The 23,862-nt window shown below is 40.9% G+C and overlaps 2 protein-coding genes across 3 annotated transcripts in view; one reads left to right on the forward strand and one right to left on the reverse strand.

Moving 5' to 3' along the window:
- The window catches only part of GPR137C (G protein-coupled receptor 137C), a 97,853-nt gene extending 82,103 nt beyond the window's left edge, over positions 1-15,750 (forward strand). Inside the window, exon 7 of the mRNA XM_073609967.1 lies at positions 15,619-15,750. Coding sequence (XP_073466068.1) covers positions 15,619-15,643 — 25 coding nt within the window. The 3' untranslated portion in view covers positions 15,644-15,750. The remainder of the gene's footprint in view (positions 1-15,618) is intronic.
- Positions 6,567-23,862, reverse strand: part of INF2 (inverted formin 2) — a 159,661-nt gene continuing 142,365 nt past the window's right edge. Inside the window, exons 22-23 of one of the 2 annotated variants that reach the window (XM_073609960.1) lie at positions 20,897-20,950; positions 6,567-6,684 (exon numbers count right to left, since the gene is read on the reverse strand). In XM_073609960.1, coding sequence (XP_073466061.1) covers positions 20,898-20,950 — 53 coding nt within the window. In that variant the 3' untranslated portion in view covers positions 6,567-6,684; position 20,897. The remainder of the gene's footprint in view (positions 6,685-20,896; positions 20,951-23,862) is intronic. The other variant, XM_073609961.1, reaches the window with a different exon arrangement.

The following is a 23,862-nucleotide window of genomic DNA, read 5'->3' on the forward strand; positions in this document are numbered from 1 at the left end:
ACTCATCCCTGGTCACTGGGTTATCAAACATTTTTGTAAACTTTTTAACAAGGAAGAACCTTTGAAATAACTTTCAGGTCTCAAAAATTTCTGGCTAATAATTATTTTTCAGTAAAAATAATACAAATAAGAAAGACATAATAAAAACAATAATGCTAATGGTCAGAAAGCTGTTGTGTTCCCTCACATTGGTTGTCAGTGAGTTGCCCCCTTTTATTAGTGGTCAGTGGAGAAAGGCCCCCCTTATATTTGTGGTAATTAGGGCTCCCCCTCTTACATATCACTAAAATGGATCACTAGGGACAGTCGTTACTTAACTGAGGGGCAGAAATTGCTCAAGCAACCCCTAGCAACCTCTGGAGGAACCCTAGCTTTTGATGGATCCCTGGTTGAGAAAAGCTGGACATTAGAGAATACATAGGGGACTATTTATAAAACAAAAATTGCTGTGCAAATGTTTCATTCATTCACACAGCCATCACAAATACTTCATCTACTATGTTTACCTCCTATGATCATCGGCACCTGGTGGCTATAACGCAGTATTTTCCTAAAATGGATACAGTCATCAAACTCTCAACAGAGATGTTCAACCTTTGTCCACTTTATGCAAATTAAAAAGAAAAGATTTTGGCTAGTTAGTTTGTAATGCTCACTGAATGTAAAATACTTGAGAACAGCATTAAAAAAAAATAAAAATAAAATAAGACTAAAGCCCAAATGAACATTCTTGTTTAATGCTGTAAATCCATTCAGGGTGCATACAAACAATAGGTATGGAAGAGTTAATGTTCATTTTGTTTATATAGCAGCTCTAGCTAATATAGCCTGTTCCCGGGTGAGTAGTCTGCAATGTAGGACCGCAATGCTCTGCGTGAAACAAGCGTTCCCTCTGTGGAGGTGATCATGCCCCCCGTGAGTCAGAACTACAGCTCTCCAATCAGCAGTAAGCATGAGCTTTGCCAATTTGAGATCTGTACCTCGGATGGGCAAGGAGTGCGTCAGACTGCTGCAGAGAGACAGATTCTCTTATATAGAGCACAGCAGTCCTGTTCTGCTGACTGGTGCTCAAGGGACCAGCTATTTTAAAGGAGCTGAAGCCAAATTTATTCACTGCATTAACATGGAAGGTTCAACTAGGCTTTATATGTCTGTATCTATGATGCCCAAGTACACTGCTGCCCTAGGCATAGGCCTAAGTGTGCGTTATGGTAAATACAACGATGCTGCTGTGACTAAAGAATGAGCAACACCAGGATGAGTGTCTCTATATTTGCCCCCTTAAATAGCCTTGATATGTGCTGAACTACAGCGATCGTAGAAATCGTAATACTCTTACCAGTCACACAGCTGACTGTTGCTTAACACTATAATATATTGTATAATAGATTTTAAGATAAGGTGCAAAAATCTTTTTTTTTTTTCTTAAAAAGTATTGAAAAGCTGTATTTGTCCCTTAGGTAATAGGCTATTAGAAAATAAAGACATTGGTCATTATAAGCAGTCAGTGTCTTAAGGTGACCATACACTACTATACACTTGGATTGTACAATCTCCTTTAGATCTACCATCTACAATGTTGTGCAAGGGCCTGCCTGATTTCACACTAATTGATACATTGTTTAGGTGGGTCTTTCTATGATATTGTTATGGTAAGGGCTTTTTGTTCAGCGGGAACGCAGCTCCGGCACCTCTAACATTAAATGTATGTAATGGCAAGGGGTGCTGGGATATGCTGGAGGATCTATTGTTGCTGGAAGGGGTCTATAGTTGGGAGTGTCTTTTGTTGCTAGTGGGGGGGGGGGGGGGGTTAGTGTTATGGAAGGTGTCTATTGTTGCTGGGGGGTCTACTTTTGAGTGAGAGGTCTATTGTTGCTGGCTGCTGAATGGTCTATTGATGTTGGCGGCTAGATTTATTTTTTCTGAAGGGGATCTATTGTTGCTGTAGTGGATCTATTGTTAGTGGCGGGGTCTGTTATTGCTGTAGGTATCTATTTTACTGTTTTTCTTGTTATAATTTCCAAAATTCATACAAATTACTTAGCACAAAAAAAAAAAAAAAAAAGATACTTGCTTCTGTATTTTCTAGACATGTGCAATTCGTTTCTTTCCCAATTAGTTTTTTAAATTCGAACTTTTGAAATAGTAATAGTCAAGTTGTTAGTTATTAACTATTAAATTATAGGTATTGGAATTTCCTTTCAAATTAGGCTGTTAGTGAAGGTAATGAATACGAATTTATCCGAGGTTACGAATTATCTGAAATAACGAATGCCGAATCTAAACAAATGCAACGGAACAAATTAATAATAAATAAGAATAAAAAAAGTTTTATTATTATTATTGTTATTTATTAATTTGTTCCGTTCCATTTGTTCAGATGCGGCCTTCGTTATTTCGGATAATTTGTAACTTTAAATAAATTTGTATTCGTTACATTCACTAACAGCCAAATTTGAAAGGAAATTCCAATACCTATAATTTAATAGTAATAGTTAAGTTAGTTAGTTATTTTAGATTTTTGGGTTTACAAAACGAAAATAACGAATAACGAATGCCCTGAAAAACTAAAAATTAAAAAAAAAATTTAAAAAAAAAGACGAATGAAACTAAAGCGAACACAAAGCAATTTTTCAGCAGTGCACATGTCTAGTATTTTCTGAAAGCGTCAGTACTGGGAGGTGGCTAGGGGATGGTACCAAGGGACATGCTCAAAGGTGGGTAGGGGGCAGAGACAAGGGGCGACTCGGAAAGCGGGGTGTACCTATCCTCTGAGAAAAAAAGCCCTGGTTTTGGTTATTATAGGGCACTTGTACAATCAGATTGTATAGTATATGACCAGCTTTACAGGTGTGGAGGAAATACAACTCCTAACATTAGCAACGCAAACTTGTAGTTGCTTTAAGGTCTCCTCCAACCTTATAACAAGATTTTATACCAACATTGTACATTGATATCAAATTATCACTAGTATTTCTTGAATATGTCATGGTTTTAATACTGCCTGCTTCAGCAGCCTAGAAAAGACAGTGCTATATTCTGAAAATACAACTGTATTAATGCGGAACTGAAAAAAAAAAAATTGTGTGCAGGCAGGCTCTTTTTTTTGCAGATGTGACATGCTATGTATCTTCTGCAATTAAACAAACTTACCTGCTTGTTCCTAATGTAGAATATACATGGAGCTGCACATGCGTGGGTCGATCTGCATTCTTGGCACACCTCGGTGTCGGAATGAACTCTTGTGTATATGTGCAGGAGTTAATTACTGAAGCAGGGATCACTGTGGGCTGGTTTAGCATACATATTCACAGGAACACTTCTTTATAGTCCAGTGTGACTGCAGATCACCTGGGGAGTGGGGACAATCGATTTCTGGAACGGTTCGGATAAAAAAGGTCCCAATGTGAATGTACTCCAAATCTAGTTTAAATCAGCTTAATACATTCCAGACATGCAAAGTCTGTTTTTTTTTTTTTCTGGAAACCAGCCACAGTATGAGTAGAAAAGCCCATCTCCTGCCAGCACACTGTAGCAAAGGACCCTTGATCTCTGTATGAAACAAGGGATCTCTCTGCAGAGATCCAGCTCCACTCACTGCTGATTAGAGTGCTTTAGTTCTGTCTAATCCCGGAGCATGTCAGTCCTTCTTAGAGGGATCATTGCGTTCACCCAGAGAGCAAGGGTCCTTCTCTGAAGCATGCTGGCAGGGGGGGCAGGCTTTTCTACTCAGGCTGTGGTTGCTTCCTAAAGAAAACAAATGCCAAGTCTTTAAAGTGCAAAAAAAGGCAAAACTTTCTTTAGTTTTGGATAGAGTTGAAAGGGATTAGAACACCTGTCAGTTTTTCATTGCTCTCTGTGCCCCCGTTAGGGAGATTCACCCTCTCTATTTGTCCTGTTTGCCAATGAACGCTCATACTATAAATATATGTAGATGATTTAGCGTTCATTGGCATTGTTTTATTTGAGTACAAGCTCATATTTGCACCTAGCAATTTTGCACAGCATCTTTAGCTTTTTTTTGCACAGATTATTGCACAGTGCTAAATCATCTATATTTATAATATTAAGTTGCGCTGATCACTTATTTATTTTATACCAATTTAATGCACTCATGCACTTTAGATCTAGCTGCAATTTATCAGAGTACTATATTATACATTCACTTTGATAGCGCAAAGGACCTTACTTACATTTACCACATTTTGGGTTGCTCCCAGAAAAGTAATAGAGGGGAAATCTTCCAATGGGGACGCTAGGTCTGGAGACCTGGATGTCCCCAAGGGATTCCATTAATTTGCAGGTGTTTCCTCTCACTTCCTGTTTTGGCTATGGGACAGGAAATAAAGGGAAATCTCCCCAATGGGGCACATATGGCAAAAAAATACATCAATAGGGGTTATAACCCTCCCTTCGTTCTACTTTAACACCTTGGGGGAATTATCAAAGGGAAATATGTCAGTTTTGGTGCAAATAATTGGCACATTTTCTTTGCACTAAACTACCAATGGTATAAGACAAGTTCTCTGCGGTATTGCACCAGCTGCACTAAATCTTGTTAAACGTGCTATACAACACTCTGTAAACATCTGTTGGTGTGCACCAAAATAATTTAAAAACCGTTCTAAAATATACACCATCAGCAGAGTGGGGCAAGTACTGTAATGAACATATCTTCAGTTTTGAAGAAGAAACAAGTTTTGCGCTATGAAGTGAGTAAATAAATAATTGGCAGCCGATGAAAATAAAGTCTGCGCTATGATATATATAAATATGTGGCAGCAGCCTACACCCAATATTCTACCAAAAAGTAGAGTATGGATTGGATAGATCTATCCATATCTTCAGTTTTACAGCAAAATTTTGGCACATGCGGAGTAAGCGCACCAGTATGAGAAATGATCAAATTGTCATATGCCACTTTTATAAACAAGCAAGCAGGCATATAGAAATTGGCACACTTTTTGACATACGCCAAATCTTTGTTAATCGTCCCCACCCTCTCCTTTGGTTTTGATGCACTTGGAATGTATATTTAGCCGATTTAAACTGAAAGTTCAGGTAATTGTTGAAGTCTGATTACTAAGAGGGGAATTTTGATTGGTAGATGCTTTTATTCCCATTGAATAAACGAGTATGATTCTGGATATAGGTTTAGAACTGTGCTCATTTTGGGTAGGCAGACCTCTCTGCACCCAACTCTAAATTCTATTTTGTTATAAAGCTGGCAGTGGTATTGCAGTGCTGGTGTCATAAGAAAACAAATCTGGGTTACATTCTAATGCTTCCTCTTTAATTGTTCTAAATTTTCCATTAGGCTGTTACTTGAAACAGGTTCAAGTAAAGCTTTAACCACTTCCCGATCGCCTCACGCAGATATATTGCAGCAGAAGGGCACGTACAGGCAGATTAACGTACCTGTACGTTGCCCTTTAAGAGGGGCTTGCGGGCGCCCGCCAGGAGCTCCGTGACCATGATCATGGGTCCCCCGGACCCGATCTCCGCAGGGATACCCGCGATTGTTTTACAGTGAGGAAGGAAGGGGAGATGCTAATGTAAACAAGCATCCCCCCGCTTTGCCTAGTGACACTGTCACTGATCACAGCTCCCTGTAATCGGGAGCTGTGATCAGTGATGTGTCACACACAGCCCCTCCCCCCCCCACAGTTGGAATCACTCCCTAGGACACACTTAACCCCAACAGCGCCATCTAGTGGTTAACCCCTTCACTGCCAGTGACATTTTTACAGTAATCAATGCAATTTTTTTTAGCATTGATCGGTGTACTAATGCCAATGGTCCCAAAAATGTGTCAAAATTGTCCGATGTGTCCGCCATAATGTCACAGTCACGATAAAAATTGCTGATTGCTGACTAGTAAAAAAAAAAAAAAATTAATAAAAATGCCTTAAAACTATCCCCTATTTTGTAGACGCTATAACTTTTGTGCAAACCAATCAATAAACGCTTATTGCGATTTTTTTACCAAAAATATGTAGATAAATACGTATCGGCCTATACGGAGGAAAAACATTTTTTTTTTATATATATATTTTTTGGGGATATTGTCGCTATTTTTTTGTTTATAGCGCAAAAAATAAAAACCCGCAGAAGTGATCAAATACCACCAAAAGAAAGCTCTATTTGTGGGAAAAAAAGGACGTCAATTTTGTTTGGGAGCCATGTCGCACGACCGCGCAATTGTCAGTTAAAGCGACGCAGTGCCGAATCGCAAAAAGTGCTCTGGTCTTTGGCTAGCAAAATGTTCCGGGGCTTAAGTGGTTAAAAGACTATTCAATTGCCCAATCACCTGAACTTCCCCCTCCATACAGTTTCCTTGTAGACGGAACACCAAGGCAGCCAAGAAAACTTGCTGTCAAGAAGAAATTGATATAGTCTCGGGGAACAACTTACACCGGCTTCAGGATACTGAGCAGTAACAAAGTAGGGGCAGTTTATAGTAGTGTGATGACAGCCTTTCAAATAATCTTTTAGTTGGCAGGTAGAATAACTTAAAGAAGGTGTTGATATACATTGCCTCTTTTCAATAGAAGAGAAATAGAAAATTATTGTTAAATAGCATTTAATTAGTAATTTTCCATCTGTCATAATAGATATAGTAGAAGAGGAGTTGCAAGCTTTGCCCCAGGATTCACTGCTTCTGCATTTTCTTTGTTCTGAGACCTGCAGTAAAGTAAAAATGAAATAGGTTAGACAAACATCACAACCAGTCCGTTAACATCGTTATTAACCATAAGGATAAATCATTTATGGTTATGGATCTGCTCCATTGGGCAAAGCATACGCTTGTATATAAATCTATACTGCATAGGGCATCTATGAAGATGAATCTCCCACGAGGGATAAAACCTGGAGTACAAATAAAAAAAAAGGCAATTATTGCCTATAAGAATCCCAGCATAGATAAAAGAATTAAAACAAAACCTAAAAACTGGGGAACAGTCCTATAAATTTACCTTATCTTTAATATTTCTGCCTCTGCTCCGTAAAGGAAACTATAATTGGCATTTACGCAATAGTATTTAAATGTTTAAAAGTTTAGAGAGCATTGTTTCGTAAATGCAATCTATTTTTACAAAATAAGCATTCATACAGGGTACTTCCTTGGCTGGTTGCGCTGCATACTGGGCTTTCTAAAAGAAAGCCCATCACTAGCCTTTCAAATACTTGGTGGATCTAACTATAACTTCATACAGCTTCATATTATGACATGGCAAGAAAGAGGAGGTACAGTGCCTTGAAAAAGTACTCATACCCCTTGAAATTTTCCACATTTTGTCATACTACAACCAAAAATGTAAATGTATTTTATTGGGGTTTTATGTGATAGCCCAATACAAAGTGGCACATAATTGTGAAGTGAAATGAAAATGATAATTGTTCTCAAAATATTTTACAAATAAAAAATCTGAAAAGTGTGGCGTGCATTTGTATTCAGCCCCCTTAACGCTGATACCTCCAACTAAAATCTAGTGGAACCAATTGTCTTCAGAAGTCAGCTAATTAGTAAATATTTAATTTAAATGTATAATTTAATCTCAGTATAAATACAGCTCTTCTGTGAAGCCCTCAGAGGTTTGTTAGAGAACCTTAGTGAACCTTAGTTAACAAACAGCATCATGAAGACCAAGGAACACACCAGACAGGTTAGGGATAAAGTTGTGGAGAAGTTTAAAGCAGGGTTAGGTTATAAAAAAATATCCCAAGCTTTGAACATCTCACAGAGCACTGTTCAATCCATCATCTGAAAAATAGGATTTTTTTCTACAGCTTAACTGTAAAATCCTTTTCTTGGAGCGCTTCCCAGGACACAGAACCGGTTATTATATTAATACTACTTGGGTTATACACCACCTATAGGTGAATGGACACTGGTAGATCAATCAAACAGGAAGTCCTGTGATGTACTCCAAGAAAGGGATTTTACAGGTAAGCTGTAGAAAAAAATCCTATTTTCTTTATCGTACATCACAGGACACAGAGCCAGTTATATTAATAACTAATTTGGACTTCCCAAAGCAATATCCTTGAGGGGAGGGAGACACCATCATAGAAACTGCCAGCAGAGAAGGACCTACTCTGCTATTTGTAATATGCTGAGGCCAAAGGCAGTATCTTCTATATTATTGACATCCACCTGTTAAACCCATAGATGTATAAACTAAAGCCCAACTAGTGGTCTTGCACACCTGGGCCACTGACACCCGATGACGGATGGCCTAAGATATTCCCCCACACCTGGTAGAGAATCTCTCCCCAGAAAAAAAAAAATGGGTTTTTGCCATTTAAATCATAGGCATCATTGATAAACTGGAAGATCTACTGCTAAATATTTGAACTGGAAGCTGCCTGCCCTTCCTGGGTTCTTCTGGCAGCACAAACCAGGATTCCTGACCTGTGCCGACAACTCAAGTAGACCCTGAGTGTCTGAACTACCTCTAGAGTAGGTAGCAATCTTTCTCCTGCCGACTGTGGATTAGGAGAAAAAAAAAAAAAAAGAGGCAAGACATTGTCCCGATTCAAGTGAAAACTAGAAACTACTTTAGGCAATAAAAATAGATAAGGAAGCAACATCACTTTATGATGCGAGACCAAGAATGACTCCTTGCATGAAAGAGCCGCCAACTCTGACACTCCACTTAGTGAAGTGATGGCAACCAAAGAAGCCACCTTCTGAGATAAAAGGATCAACAGGATTCCCCGATTGTTTAAAAAAGTGGCCTCTGCAAGGACAGTCAAGATCAAATTCAAGTCCCAAGGACACAAGGATGACCTGACAGGCGGGACTGTCCAAGTTACATGCTGTATGACGTATGAAACAAGGAGTGAGAAACAACGGCCCTGGAAAAAAATGGATAGGGACGAACTCTGACCCCGGTACTTAAGGCCAAACTCCTTTCCTCTACCGATTGGAGAAAGAAAAAGAAAATCTCCCACTCACATATTTCTGCGGGTGCAACTTCCTGGCTTCACCCCAGGCAAAAAAATATTTTCAAGTCCTGTAATTGAAGTTCCCCAAAACTGGCTTCCAGGGGCTCAACAATGTCGAGATACAGGACTCAAGGCCAACACTACCACCTCACAGATTCTTCACAAAAGATGTGGCAGAATCCCAAAACTGTCAAAACACAGCAGCCTCAGATGCCTCCCTCACCCAGTTGGGGAAAGCTTACAGCATCTGGTATTCCCAGGCAGTCTCCCATCTATATACTAACCCGGCTTGAGCCTGATTAGGCTTCAATCAACAGAGATCAGGCATGATCAAGGTGATGCGGCCGCAGTCTGACGGAAAATTAATGCAACAGGAAATGCTGCAATGCCAAACACCGCAGTGGCTCAGATGCACCCGACACCACTGTCCATCGGGAGATGTGGACACCGCCTGATCCCTGAACCTGAGAGCGGTGCCCCTACCTCCCCCGGCTGCCTCTCTTTTCTGGGAACATTTAACTCGTATAACAGGTAAATAACGCAGCAACTAGATTAGCCACCTAATATACAGTCCTCCAAGGATGCAGGCCAAAAACAATGTTTGTTTACCTCTATGCAACCCTTTAGGTATGCAGGTACCTAGGTATGCAAACATGCAGTTATACAAGTATTCTTGCCATTCATGCATTTATGTATGTGGTTCAAGGCCAATAAGCACACACACACACACACACACACACACACACACACGCATGTAGTCCCAGGCAAATAAGAACATATGCATATAGTCCCAGGCACATAAGCACAGATTTATGTAGTCCTAGGCAAATAAGCACATATGTATGTAGTCCCAGGAAAACAAGTACATATGTATACAGCTTAACTGGTAGCCGACCAGCCGCCGTAGATATACTGCGGCAGGTTGGCACGGCTGTGCAAATTTCTGTAGCTGTACATCGCTTCTTTATGATGTCATAGCAGGCATGCACCCGCCGCACGTCCCCGGAGCCGATGCGATCACTCATGACAGAGCGAGAACCGGGATCTGTGTGTGTAAACACACAAATCCCAGTTCTCTCAGGGGAGGGGAGAGACAGATCATGTGTTCATACTAAGTATGGACACCAATCTCTCTCCTCCCCCAGTCAGTCCCAGCCCCCCTACAGTTAGAACACACCTAGGGAACACAGTTAACCCCTTGAGCGCCCCCTAGTGTTAACCCCTTCCCTGCCAGTGACATTTATACAGTAATCAATGGCTATTTTTAGCTCTGATATAAATGTCAATGGTCCCAAAATAGTTTCAAAAGTATCCGATCTGTCCGCCGCAATGTCGCAGTCCTGATTAAAAATCACAGATTGCTGCCATTACTAATAAAATAAATAAATAAAAATGACATAAATCTATCCCCTATTTTGTAGACGCTAAAACTTTTGCGCAAACCAATCATATGCTTATTGCAATTTTTTTAACCAAAAATATGTAGAAAAATACATATCGGCCTAAACTGAGGAAAAAAATGTGTGTTTTTTTTAAAATTGGGATATTTATTATAGCAAAAACTACAAAATATTGTGTTTTTTTTCAAAATGATCGCTTTTTTTTGTTTATAGCGTAAAAAATAAAAACCGCAGAGGTGATTAAATACCACCAAAAGAAAGCTCTATTTTGGGGGAAAAAAAGGACATTATGTTTCAGTACGTCGCACGACTGCGCAATTGTCAGTTACAGCGATGCAATGCCGTATCGCAAAAAATGGCCTTGTCAGGAAGGGGGCAAATCCTTCTGGGGCTGAAGTGGTTAATGTAAATAGGCACATATGTATGCAGTTTAATGTAAAAAAAATATACGTATGCAGTACAAATGAAAAACATGCCAGCATGTGTTTAATATGCATCCATGGAAGCATGCATTTATGGAAGCATGTGCCCATGCAACTATGCATTTAGGCAAAATATGAAAGCGTGCGTCCCTGTAAACATGCATTCATGTAATACGTGCCCTTGGAAACATGTATTTACGCAATAAGCAAGCATGCGTTTATGAAACGTGTTTATGCAACATTACGCAACACGTATCTATGCAAACATGTATATTTATGCAACCATATATCTTCACGCAAACATATATAACCATGTATATTTAAATAAACATGCATCTTTATGCGACCATGCATCTTTATGCGATCATGTATAACCATGTATATTTATAAAAAACGTGTATAAACCTGCATCTTCATGCAACCATGTATAACCATGTATATTTATGCATCTTTGTGCAACCATGTATATTTATGCGAATATGTAAAAACATGGATCTTTAGCAACCATGCATTTTACCTAGTTTTCAAGCATGCACTTGCTTGACTGCAGTTGGCCCCATACTAGTCCTGCAGGATTTAGCCAAGCGCATATGCATCCAATGCAGCCTGTATGCTGTTTCAGAACAGCGAAAAAAAATAAGCTTCCGCAGACCAAGCGCACAAAATGCACCCATGCTCATGTTTTTCCAAACGTGTATATTTAAGCATGCATTTAAGCAACAAGTTTGCAAGCATGTATATTATGCTGCACTGGCCTACTGAGCAGTCAACAACACCTTAAAGTGAACTGCTAACCGTCCAAGCAGTAAATATGCAGGATATAATCATGACTTGTCTTTCACAGTTCTCCCATAGTAAGTACTCACACTTTGTTAGTATCAGAACAAACACTGCACAGGGTTCCATTATGCAGGGTCCAGCACCGTAAGGCTGCATTACAGGCAAACCTTGAGGAATCTTCTCTCCTTCCAATAAGGCTCGGGTACCATCCCTTTTGACTGACAGCTTTTTCAAATGGATCCGATTGAAGTCTATGATTCTTAATAGAACTATCCAGACCTCCAAGAGCACATGTAACACATCAGTAACCACCACCTTACATACACTGGCAAAAAAACTGGATGTGCTTCGTGTGTAGAAGGGGTTATATAGGGGAGGACTTCCTGTTTGATTGATCTACCAGTGTCCATTCACCTATAGGTGGCGTATAACCCAAGTAGATAGTATAATAACCGGCTCTGTGTCCTGGGATGTACGATCAAAAAACAGGAAGTGTGTCACACAACTGCAAACCTACCAAGACATGGTGTCCACCTAAACTGACAAGCCAGGCAAGGAGAGCATTCATCGGAGAAGCAGCCAAGAGGCCCATGGTAACTCTGGAGGATCTGCAGAGATCCACAGCTCAGCTCAGCTAGGAGAATCTGTCCACAGGACAACTATTAGTTGTGCACTCCACAAATCTGGCCTTTATAGAAGAGTGACAAAAAGAAAGCCATTGTTGAAAGAAAGCCATGAGAAGTCCCTTTGCAGTTTGCGGGAAGCCATGTGGGGGGACACAGCAAACATGTGGAAGAAGGTCCTCTGGTCAGATGAGACCAAATTTGAACTTTTTGGCCTAAAAGCAAAAAACGCTATGTGTGGTGGAAAACGAACACTGCACATCACCCTGAACACACCATCCCCACCGTGAAACATGGTGGTGGCAGCATCATATTGCGGGGATGCTTTTCTTCATCAGGGACAGGGAAGCTGGTCAGAGTTGATGGGAAGATGGATGGAGCCAAATGCAGGGCAATTTTAGAAAAAAAATCTGTTAGAGTCTGCAAAAGACTTGAGACTGGGGCGGAGGTTCACCTTCCAGCAGGACAACGACCCTAAACATACAGCCAGAGCTACAATGGAATAGTTTAGATCAAAGCATATTCATGTGTTAGAATGGCCCAGTCAAAGTCCAGACCTAAATCCAATTGAGAATCTGTGGCAAGACTTAAACTGCTGTTCACAGACGTTCTCCATCCAATCTGACAGAGCTTGAGCAATTTTGCAATGAAGAATGGGAAAAAGTGTCACTCTCTAGATGTGCAAAGCTAGTAGAGACATCCCCAAAAAGACTTGCAGCTGTAATTGCAGTAAAAGATGGTTCTACAAAGTATTGACTCAGGGGGGCTGAATACAAATGCACCCCGCACTTTTCACATATTTATTTGTAAAACATTTTGAAAACCATTTATCATTTTCCTTCCACTTCACAATTATGTGCCACTTTGTGTTGGTCTATCACATAAAATCCCAATACATAATAAAATGTATCTACTTTTTTGGTTGTAACATGACAAAACGTGGAGAATTTCAAGGGGTATGAATACTTTTTCAAGGCACTGTATATCTTTCCTCTGACTTATTCAGCTCTGCATGTTCTGAGAAGAGCTAAATATCAGAAGATCAAATGACATCGGCTATGCACAGCATAGTAGTCAAATTCTATTAAAATTTATAAGATTCTGTTGACTGTGTGGTAAACACAAAATATTCATATGAAATATTTAATAGGTATACGGATAAATAAAACAATAATAAAGCTTTTTTGGCTATACTTCTCTTTTGGGTCACCAGAATGAACTCACTTGTGCTCTCCTGTGACCCAGAATCAGACGACAGCAGGCTAAAGCCCACTGTTGGCTGATGTAACAGAGCCATTCGGACTCTGGAAGTAACCCAACCAGATTGTTGGGATCCACCCAGATGCCTGATCGGCAGCTGGCTCAGCCTATCAGAGAGCCTGAGCCTGCTGAAAGCTAGCAGCACCCCACCCCTCTCCTTCCTGGCTCTCTAGTGAGCACTGGAGGGTCTGCTCCCGGAAGGCCAAGAATTGAGCGATCAGCGGTCAAGTGAGTGCTCAATTCTTGGGCTTAGAGCCCGTGGGGAACAGCTGCAGCATCAAACTGATGCTGCAGCATGGGAGTATATATGTTTGTTTTCCCCAAACTTTTCCTTTAAAGCTTTAAATCTACAAAACAAGCATTTGAAAATATATCTATTACACATATAGTAATAGGAACATGACTGTGCTATTCACTGGGCCTTAGTAGTACTCTCAAACTGCTTGTATCTCCTCTATGTCCATTTGCAAATAACCAGCATTGGAGGAATGACTGGTCTATAGTCTGTATTCCAATAGACATTGATACACAAAAGCAGGGGTCAGCCTATCAGTTATCAATGCTTTTATGATACTTACCGCATAGCTAGAAAAAAAATGAGATCGGTTCCGTTAAAGACCACAACACCAAACATAACATATACAACATTAGACAAAAGTCACCTAATAACTTTAAACACAAATACATAACATTTGGGAAAGACTAAGGAAAAATATAATTTAATTTGGATTTGTTGATTATAGAAGAAACATATAGAGGTGGAACTAGCCATTGGCGTGAGCCCAGAGGGTTTTCTCTATTTATGGGCAGGCTATTGTAGAAAGTAGTACATATCTATAGCTGCTCCGATTTGGGGCAATGGTCGGAGTAGGAGTTAGACATACATCCCCTTTTGTGTGTCTCCCCCATACCAAGCTGCATCAACTCAACACTGTACTGAATGTGGATTGCTGTCCTCACTAATACAACTTGGGAGAGGGACAATTTTTAAAAAAGATGCAGAGCTAACCATTAGATCTGAGCTGGACAAATACTAATAACCACTTGAGGGCCGTACACACAGGCCAAATTGTCGGGCGGTATCGGCCGGTTCAGTAGAAACCAGACGACATTCGGCCTGGGTGTACGGCAGCCAGTCTGGCTTCTGTTGAAGGGGCATTACCGAAAAAGGTCTGCTGATCTGCGCTGTTAGCCAATGGCTCAGAGTGCTGAGTGGTATGTTCTGGCAGGAGGGCTGTCCCCCTGTCAGAACACAATAGTTCAGCGGGGGAGTTGGTATCGAATAGTTAGCCCACTGGGTTGAATGAAAAAAAAAAAAAAAAAACAACTCACAGTGTGTATTAGGCTTTAGCCAATGCACCTAAAAAGTCACAGTTGATACCTAATGTTTGTAATGTCCTAAATTGCTGGGTGACTGAACAGATTCCTGAAGGCTCTATGCCTAATATAACCACACATTTCTGATTCTCAGACCACAGAGAGGTTGAATGAACAACAGGGAGATCAAAAGTTAAAACTGAATTCCAGGAAGGTTCACAGCTACCTTTGTAGTAGTACTCAACCCCAGTCCCCCCACCCGCCTGACTTTCCCATCACACAAGGGTGAAATGCTCATTTTTGTCTGGGACAGCATTAAAAAGCACTTTGAGCTCATCTTATTCCGCACTTATGGATTCCTCGTTTCTGTGCAACCTGTCCTTCTAAGGCTTCATTCACATGGGTACTAGAATGCATTGAATAACCTAGGAAGATGCTGGCCATATTTGTGTAAACTGGAATATGATTTACATCCACCACATCCAAGTGCAGGAGTCTTTTTGGTTTTAGAAGTTTTCATTCTGATATGTGCGTTCACCTGTAGTCCCTGAACGGGCCATGCCGTTAAGTGGCTGTAGTCATCAGGTGCTGCATGCAGGCATCCATCATGTCTATGGGAATGCAGTGGATACACAGTCACAGCTGTTGGTCCCAATTTGACACTGCCTGTGCTCACCTGGGCCCACATGGCTGTCAAGTTGGGATGGGTGGCTGTGTCCGTGCAGCTGCTATGTTCCAATAGACAGGAATGGGCTGCATGCATGCAGCTTGTGCCGCCTCTAGCCACCTAAAAACATGATCCATTCCCAGACTATGGGTATAAGCGCCCTTGTAAATAAAGCTACTTTTCTCTGTTGGTCATAGGCATTTCTCACATGATTACGTATGAGTTCAGGATCAGCAGTCTGGCATTGTAAGTGAGACCAAAGAGCCCGTCTACAACCCTAGGTGCTGAAGGGAAGAGGAGAATGCTGGCTGCCAGGGGTGAAAGCGATAAAAGGTAATTAAAACTGCTTTTTAACAGTAAACTAGACGAGAACAAGCATTTAGGCCTTACAGTGTGGGAAAAGTCCTGCTGCAAGGGTAGCTTTGAAATGTCCCTGGAGTTCACCTTAATAAAAAATTTACACGGTTGTCTTGGTCTAGCGGGACAAAGTCCCTGTGTCATTGTAATGAGCTCTCTCCCCCCGACTCATCCAGAACAAGATTCCCAACGCACACATTCCTGGAAGTGGCTGTAAAGTAAAGCCTCGTACACACGATCGGATTTTCCACAGACAAAACGTCAGACTTTTTGTCCGAAGGGTGTTGGCCAGGAACTTGTCTTGCATACAAACGGCACACAATTGTTGGCCAGCAAACACAAACATAGTGACGTACTACGTGCTTTTTCAGCTCTTTAGCACCACCCTTTGGGCACCTTCTGCTAATGTTGTGTTTGGTGAGCATTGATTCCGAGCACGTGTGTTTGTACTTTGGACTTTTGACTAACGGACTTGTGTACACATGATCGGAAAATCTGACAACAGACCGTTGTCCGCGGAAAATTTATAAGCCTGCCATCCAACATTTGTCTGCGCAAAATCCAACAACAATTGTCCGATGGAGCGTACAAACGGTCAGATTTTAGGCCAACAGTCTGTCAACACACAATTCCCATTGGAAAATCCGATCGTGTGTACGAGGCTTAAGTGGGTGCTGAAGCAATCACTGGCCCGAAATGAATGACTCAGAGCAAAGGATTTGTCACCAGCAGAGCAAGAAGGTTTATTGAACGATCACATCTGAGCAAACAACAGCGACATGCTGGAGCCATGCAGGACCCCTTCATCAGGCAGGTCACATGCCCGATTAAGGGGTTCTGCGTGGCTCTGAAATGTCACTGTTCATTGCTCTGATGTGATTGTTCAATAAAATGCTGGACCCTGTTATGGAGTTCCTTGGTGTGCTAGTGACAAATCATTTGCCCTCCCCGACACTAAAGTCCCTAGTAATGTCCACTAAGGGGAGTGCTTATGACAGTGATGGCGAATCTTGGCACCCCAGATGTTTTGGAACTACATTTCCCATGATGCTTATGCACTCTGCAGTGTAGTTGAGCGTCATGGGAAATTTCATTCCAAAACATCTGGGGTGACAAGGTTCGCCATCACTGGCTTATTGCCTAGCGATTGCCTGCTAGACCTGAGCAAAATCACAGGGGAGGAGGTCACATCCTCCCACATTTTGAGAAGCGCAGGTTATGGCCACTTACTGCAATGAAGGCAGCAATGACAAGGTGAGTATAATAGGGGTTTGGGAGGGATGTCTTTTACAATAGACATGTGCATTGCCGGAAAAATTTGTTCGTTTTCATTTCATTCTCTTTTGTTTGTTTTGTTTTTGGGGTCATTCGTTATGATCGCAATTTGTAAATTTGAAAATCCGAAAATTCTAAATGATAACTAACTGATAATAACTAGCTATTAAAGGTATTGGAATTTCCTTTCAAATTTGGCTGTTAGTGAACGTAACATATACGAATTTATCCAAAATAATGAATGCCGCATCTAAACAAATGGAACAGAACAAATTAATAATAAATAATAATAAAAAGTTTTTATATTTATTGTTATTTATTATCAATTTTTTACGTTCCATTCATTTAGATGCGGCATTCGTTATTTTGGATAATACGTAACTTCAGATAAATTCATATTCGTTACATTCACCAACAGCCAAATTTGAAAGAAAATTCCAATACCAATAATTTAATAGTTAGTAATAGTTAAGTTATTGTTATTTCAGATTTTTGAATTTTCGTTTTTTTCGAATTTCTAAATTCCACAATTTTCCAATTTACGAATATTCTGAAATATTCGTTAAACAGGTTTTCGTCAAAATTCGTTAAAAATTTAAATTTGGAACAAAACGAATTGCACATGTCATTTAGACCTAAATGGCCTAGGTGACAGTGTTCCTTTAAAGCTGAACTCCAGATAAGCAACTCAATAACTGTGAAATATGTATTTTGGAACTACTTTACTTGCCAAAGGCTTTGTAATCTTTTCAACACATTTTACGATATTAGGTACCACATTAGACATACTGGGGGAGATTTACAAAAACTGGAGCACTCAGAATCTGGTGCAGCTGTGCATGGTAGCCAATCAGCTTCTAACTTCAGCTTGTTCAAATAAGCTTTGGCAATAAAAGCTGGAAGCTGATTGGTTTCTATGCAGAGTAGCACCAGAATTTGCACTTTCCAGTTTTAGTAAAAAACCCCCGGTAGCGAATATACAGTGATATATGATGGCCTGTAATTACAATTCAGTACGCCCCCCCCCCCCCCCCCCCCATGTATTCTGTATTCTATTGAAGCAACGGCGAGAGCATTTTGAGTAATACAGAACATATTCGTATCTCAGGATGGAAATTGTTAGCTAAGAAAACTGATAAACTAGGCAACATAAGTAAAACACAGTATGGGTCCTAAACGGTGTGGGAGTTTCACCAACCAATGTAGTTACAATATATTGTAGCATTCAGGATAGCAAAATCAATCTTTTTCTCTGCTGATTTACTTTAAGACACCTATTGGTTGTTTGAGGTCTTCCAAGTGTACCATGCTGTATTACAGGCAGTTTTAGGTTCCAATACCCAAGACAGACGGCACAAGCGGATCTCCAACCTACACTGTAACAGAAGGTTTTGCTTTACATAATGCATTCTCTGCATGAAGGTAAAAAAAAAAAAAAACCTTTAATTTGCAGCTCCTCCCCCTATACTTACCTGAGCCCCATCTCCATCCAGTGCTGCACCTGAGACCAGTGGTGCTCTATGCTCTCTCTCTCACTGGACATGGAGGCATCAGTGTAAGCCATTGGCTTTTGCTGCTGTCAGTTGTAGCCAGTGAGCAACGGGCGGAAGGGCGGGGATCCAGCCCCCATAGCAAACTGCTTGCTATGGGGCCACTCAGCAGGAGGGGGGTGGAGAAACCAGGAGCACCTGAGGGGAACCTCAGAAGAGAAGGAAGGATCAGTGCTGCTCTGTGCAAAACCATTGCACAGAGCAGGTATGACATGTTTGTTATTTGTAAAAAAAAAAATGGGTTTACAAATCACTTTAATTTGGCCATACACATAGAATTTCATTTGATAAATGTTCATTTTTGGAACATCCATTCGACTTTCCAATAGTTAGTAGGGTCAAAACAATTGTTTGAGACTGTAGTGATAGGAAAATTTGAAGTAGAAGGTCAAAAATTCTAACCATGAACAGGTTTAATAAACCTGCCAATAAAACCTCTTTAAAGTGATTGTAAGGGTTCATTTTTTCTTCTTTTAAATATATATCAATAATAGGGCTGGGAGATTTTCTTTAAAAAAAAAAAAAATCTTCGATTCTCTTAAAAAAAACTCGATTCACTATTCGAATCGAGTTTTTTTTTTTTCTTTGGAAACCGCGCCAGTCCTGAGGCGCTGCGGGCATGAGCTTTTAGGCGAGGCCGCGGCTTTGGCCTAGCCCGTGGCGTCCGGCCTCGCAGACTAGGCCGAAGCCGCGGCCTCACCTAAAAACTCCTTGCCCGCAGCTCCTGAGTCCAGCATGCGGCATCCATAGCCGCTGAATGTATGTTTCGGCCCCGGCGCCCACGTCATTGGATTTGATTGACAGCAGCGGGAGCCAATAGCTGCGCTGCTGTCAATCTATCCAATCAAGAGCCGAGAACTCCGGGCAGAGAGACAGCACGTCCCCGCTGGGTCAAGTTCCAGGGCTCAGGTAAGTAAAACGGGGGGGGGCTGGGGGGCCGGTCACTGCCAGGTGTTTTTTCACCTTAATGGATAGGATGCATTAAGGTGAAAAAACAAGAGGATTTACAACCCCTTTAATATGTGTCTGAGATTCCATTCAAGTAGCAGGTCTGGATGAAATTTTAGGGGCTTTCAGACAACTTAACCCCTAACGACAGCCCAACACATATGTTCGGTGGCAAGAGGGTGAGCTTTCATGCCCACATGCCACACATATACATCACTGGGCGGCTGATGTTTATGTGCTGACAGTGTTTTTATTGTGCGCTCCCAGCAGAAAGACTCAGGTCTAAAGATCGGTAACTGCGGTCACATGATTGCCGATCCTCTCTGTCCTCCTCCCCCTGGGTGGTCAGAACTGCTTAGCGGGACACCAGGGTGGGCACGAAGGAGGAGGTTAATGATGACAAGAAAGAATATCCCGATTTTTCAGAATTCATGTTTGTGTGAATATCTAGCCATATATGGCAAGCTTTGGTCAAGAATACTGGGTAAAAACAATACACCTCTGCTGTAAGAGAAGCAACACACTGATAAAGTCATCACTCTACTAATCTTGTTTTCTCCTTCTATAAGCCCCTCTGCATGCAGAACAACCCAACTGTCTCTGAGTATCACCTATCTCCTTCTGTGCGGTTATACTGTTGAATCAGTACCAGGCCTAAATCCTCTACTAGTAGCATTAAAAAAAAAAAATGCACAATTTTTTTTTTTTTTTTTTTTTTAATTTTGCTAAATATACAGTTTAACTGCAGTTTTCGGTATTTTTTTTATAGCTCCCTGGAGTTCAAATTTTTTAAAGGTAGGTATATTAGTAAAAAAACAACCACCACCCATGTCACCTATAATTAGATTTTATCAAAACAGTTAATCAAATGATTTAACTTATGGCCAATATAAACAACAAAACAATATACAAATGAAGCAGCTAAACCTTGCAACCAGAAAAGAGTAAGTTGTGTAAGCTTATTTTAAATATGGCAGCCCTCAGCATATTCCACCCAGTCACATGTGTAAAGTGCAAAAAAAGTAGCCCAAAAGGGCACATAATAAAGTGTAGGCTAGGCCACACCTCCTTTTCTCCAGCAATGCCACACCCACTGCCCATGAGAAGCGACTTGACCACGCCAATGAGAGTTACACCATGTGATTATTCATTATTAGATTATTAAAAGAAAGAGAAAGATTATAAAACAATAATTTTAGTTGACATTAAAAGCGACACAAAGTAGAAGTTGCTGGAAACAAGAAAACAATTAGTTTGTATAATTTTGATTTAAACTCCAGGTAGGGAACGAGGGTTTATCTGGACATAGGTGACGTTAGTCAACATAAATCCTTGGAATACATACCTTATTGTACCACACAACTCTTTGTTTTATGAGTGCCAGAATCAACTCCCAGCTCTGTTCATTGAGAGAGAAAATGCAATGTTGCTTTTGATACAATGATCACTTATGCCTTTTAGGAGAACCACATTGGCATCATAGCCTGTGCTTACATTCTATAATTTATATGGCAAATACAAAAACATGTATGATAGACTAGGATTTTTAGAGGCCACTGGTGGAAATATATTATATAGAAAACATTAAATGCATAATATTAGATTTATAATGGAACTTTGTAACACATTAACAATTTTAAATTGATTCACTGATTTCAAAATAGGACAGGTATTGATACCCTGTCAGGCCCTCACTACTGTGTGCTGCGGGAAGGAATCTCTACTCATCTTAAGCCTCACTCTAGTCGGCTTAAAGGAAGCCTTTCCTTAAAGAAACATGGACACTTCTATTTCTGAAAGCATTCTTAATTTACAAGATTTTTTCACACCTGTCTAAAATGTTCGCACTGTACTGTGTATATACTATGTGTGTGTGACCCTTGCCTGGCACATTTAAAGTCTAATATTTACCTCTGTGCTATATGGATGGGAGGTGTTCATTTGTCTTTAAATTGAGGAATGGTGCCCATAGAGCAGTGGTCTTCAAACTGCGGGTCGTGGGCCGCATGTGGACCTTTGGTTGTCTATATCTGACCCTTGGGACAGCATTCCATCCATTGACGTCAATGATGGGGCACCATTCCATCAACGGACACCAATGATGGAGCACCATTCCCTCAACCGACACCAATGATGAAGGCAATACTCCTCCCACTGATACAATGGGTCATGATTCCTCCCATTAAAACCAACGATGGGGCATTGTTTACTTCCACTGGCGCCAGGGCATTTTCTACCCTCACTGGCCATAGTCTGGCCCCCTAAAGCCTGAAGGACAGTAAACTGGCTCTTTGTTTAAAAGTTTGGAGACCCCAACCATAGAGCCATATACCCAAGAAAGTATAAGATGAAACCACCATATTTTAATTTCTAGATATAAATATTATGTTCATATGGTCATATTTAATACAGTTATACTATACTTTTATTATTCATACAATTATTATAAATGTTCCTTTCTTTTTTAGAATTGTTTTCTATAAATCTTATACTTGCAGTATTGGCCTGGTAGCTTTCTTGAAGTATGAATTTAAAATGTATCTCATATGTACAGTATTTTCATCCCATATTATCTACTGTCAAATGTGTCTGCATATGTGATGCCCATAAAATGCGTTGGATACTCCTGTGACTTTTACTGTGGCAAAAAAAAATTAAAAAAAATAAAAATCAACTAGACCTAATAAACGTAGTTAACGCTTTTACTTCTTGACCATATTTTCTGCTCTGTGGCAAAGAGCTAGACCTGTACACACGCAGATTTCCAAACATGTTGGAAATTCTCCTTTTGAAAAAACGAGCACCTCTGACCAGGACAGCATTTCTAAAGGGAAAACCTGTCTCTTTTTCTGTGCCTGATGGTCATTGCAGTCCTGCTTCTGATCACTGGCAACATTTTATCACATCCTGACAGACTGCAGCCAGGCTTTCCATTAGAAGGAATTAAAGTGATTGTTAAGCCACTCTAACCTGTATACACCATCAGCACTGCCTCTTATTGTAGTGTCCCCCTCTGTGTATGATTCATAAAAATAAACGCTGCAAATACCTAATTTCAGAGCCGAGATTGCAATCACATGACCGGCTGTAAAACAAAAAAAACTTCTCCGGGTCCCCTGTGTTCAGCGGGTGTCAGGAGACAGAAAGCGGACAATTTAATCACTTTTGGGTTTAGGTGGATTCATCCGCAGCAACGCTCCAGACCAGCCCCAGTGTATTGTTATAAAAGAGGCCGACCCACAGTTGTGTGGAGCGTTACTGTGGATTCATCCGTCTAAACCCAAAAGTGATTAAATAGTCCACATTCTGTCCCCCGGCACCCACTGAACACAGGGGACCCGTAGAAGTTTTTTTTTTTAAATAGTTGCACAGTGGGGGATTAGCTTATTGGTGCACAGAATTTTGGAGTCCTCACCCGCTCCACCCTTGGACCCCTCACTGAGTTTGCAGAGGCGGGTCGGTACAGGAGGGCTGGGGACCGTTGAGGTTTATGAGCAGTGGGGGTGGAGATAGGGATAGAGGTGACAGCTGGTGGAGGGAAGGAGGAGACAATAGAAAGAAGCCACAGCTGGCGGGATGGGGAGGAGGAAGTGGGGAGGGGAATCCCGCTGACAGCTGAAATGTTGTTAGTTGTTAGGGACCCAGCGGCCCCACTCCTTAACAACTGATAATTGACTGCATTCTTTTCTTTACATTTCAGCTGTCAGCGCCGACAGCTGAAAGTACCCAGCCTGGCCTGAAGGTATCAGTGTCTAGTACTGGGGCACTTACACGAGTACCGATAATCGTGCAAATGCTTAGTATCCGCACCGATACTGGTATTGGTGCAACCCTAGTTTTTATGTCGTATTGCTTTTAATGTTGGAAAAAAAATTTAGTTTTATGGAGATTTGTTCTTTTTCATTTCACGGCACAGTAAAATCCCTGATCTTCCCACCCCCCCCCCCCCCATTTCTTTTCTGGGGGTATATGGGAAGTATACATTTATGTTGATGCAGATACTTTGTAATCCACCAGTTTATGGTTTATTGGGATAAAGCATTGAAAAGCATTGCACCAGTGGTCAGCAGATCGCTGATGCCATGCAGGTCTGCTGCAGACTTTCAGTGTAAGCCGTCTGTCCCGTACATCGTACGGGCAGGCAGTTTCACACTGACATGACAAATCAATGAAAAACTACCAAAGTGCTTAAAAGGGCTATGGTAGCTCATTGAGGCTGCATAGGCTGTTGTAGTCCATTTACACTGTGAATGAATGACGCAGGCAGAGCCCCGTACAGCGGCACTTTATTTAGATTGTGGCAGCCAGTGG

The sequence above is a fragment of the Aquarana catesbeiana genome, linkage group LG13, assembly GCF_042186555.1.
Source record: "Aquarana catesbeiana isolate 2022-GZ linkage group LG13, ASM4218655v1, whole genome shotgun sequence".
NCBI lineage: Eukaryota > Metazoa > Chordata > Amphibia > Anura > Ranidae > Aquarana > Aquarana catesbeiana.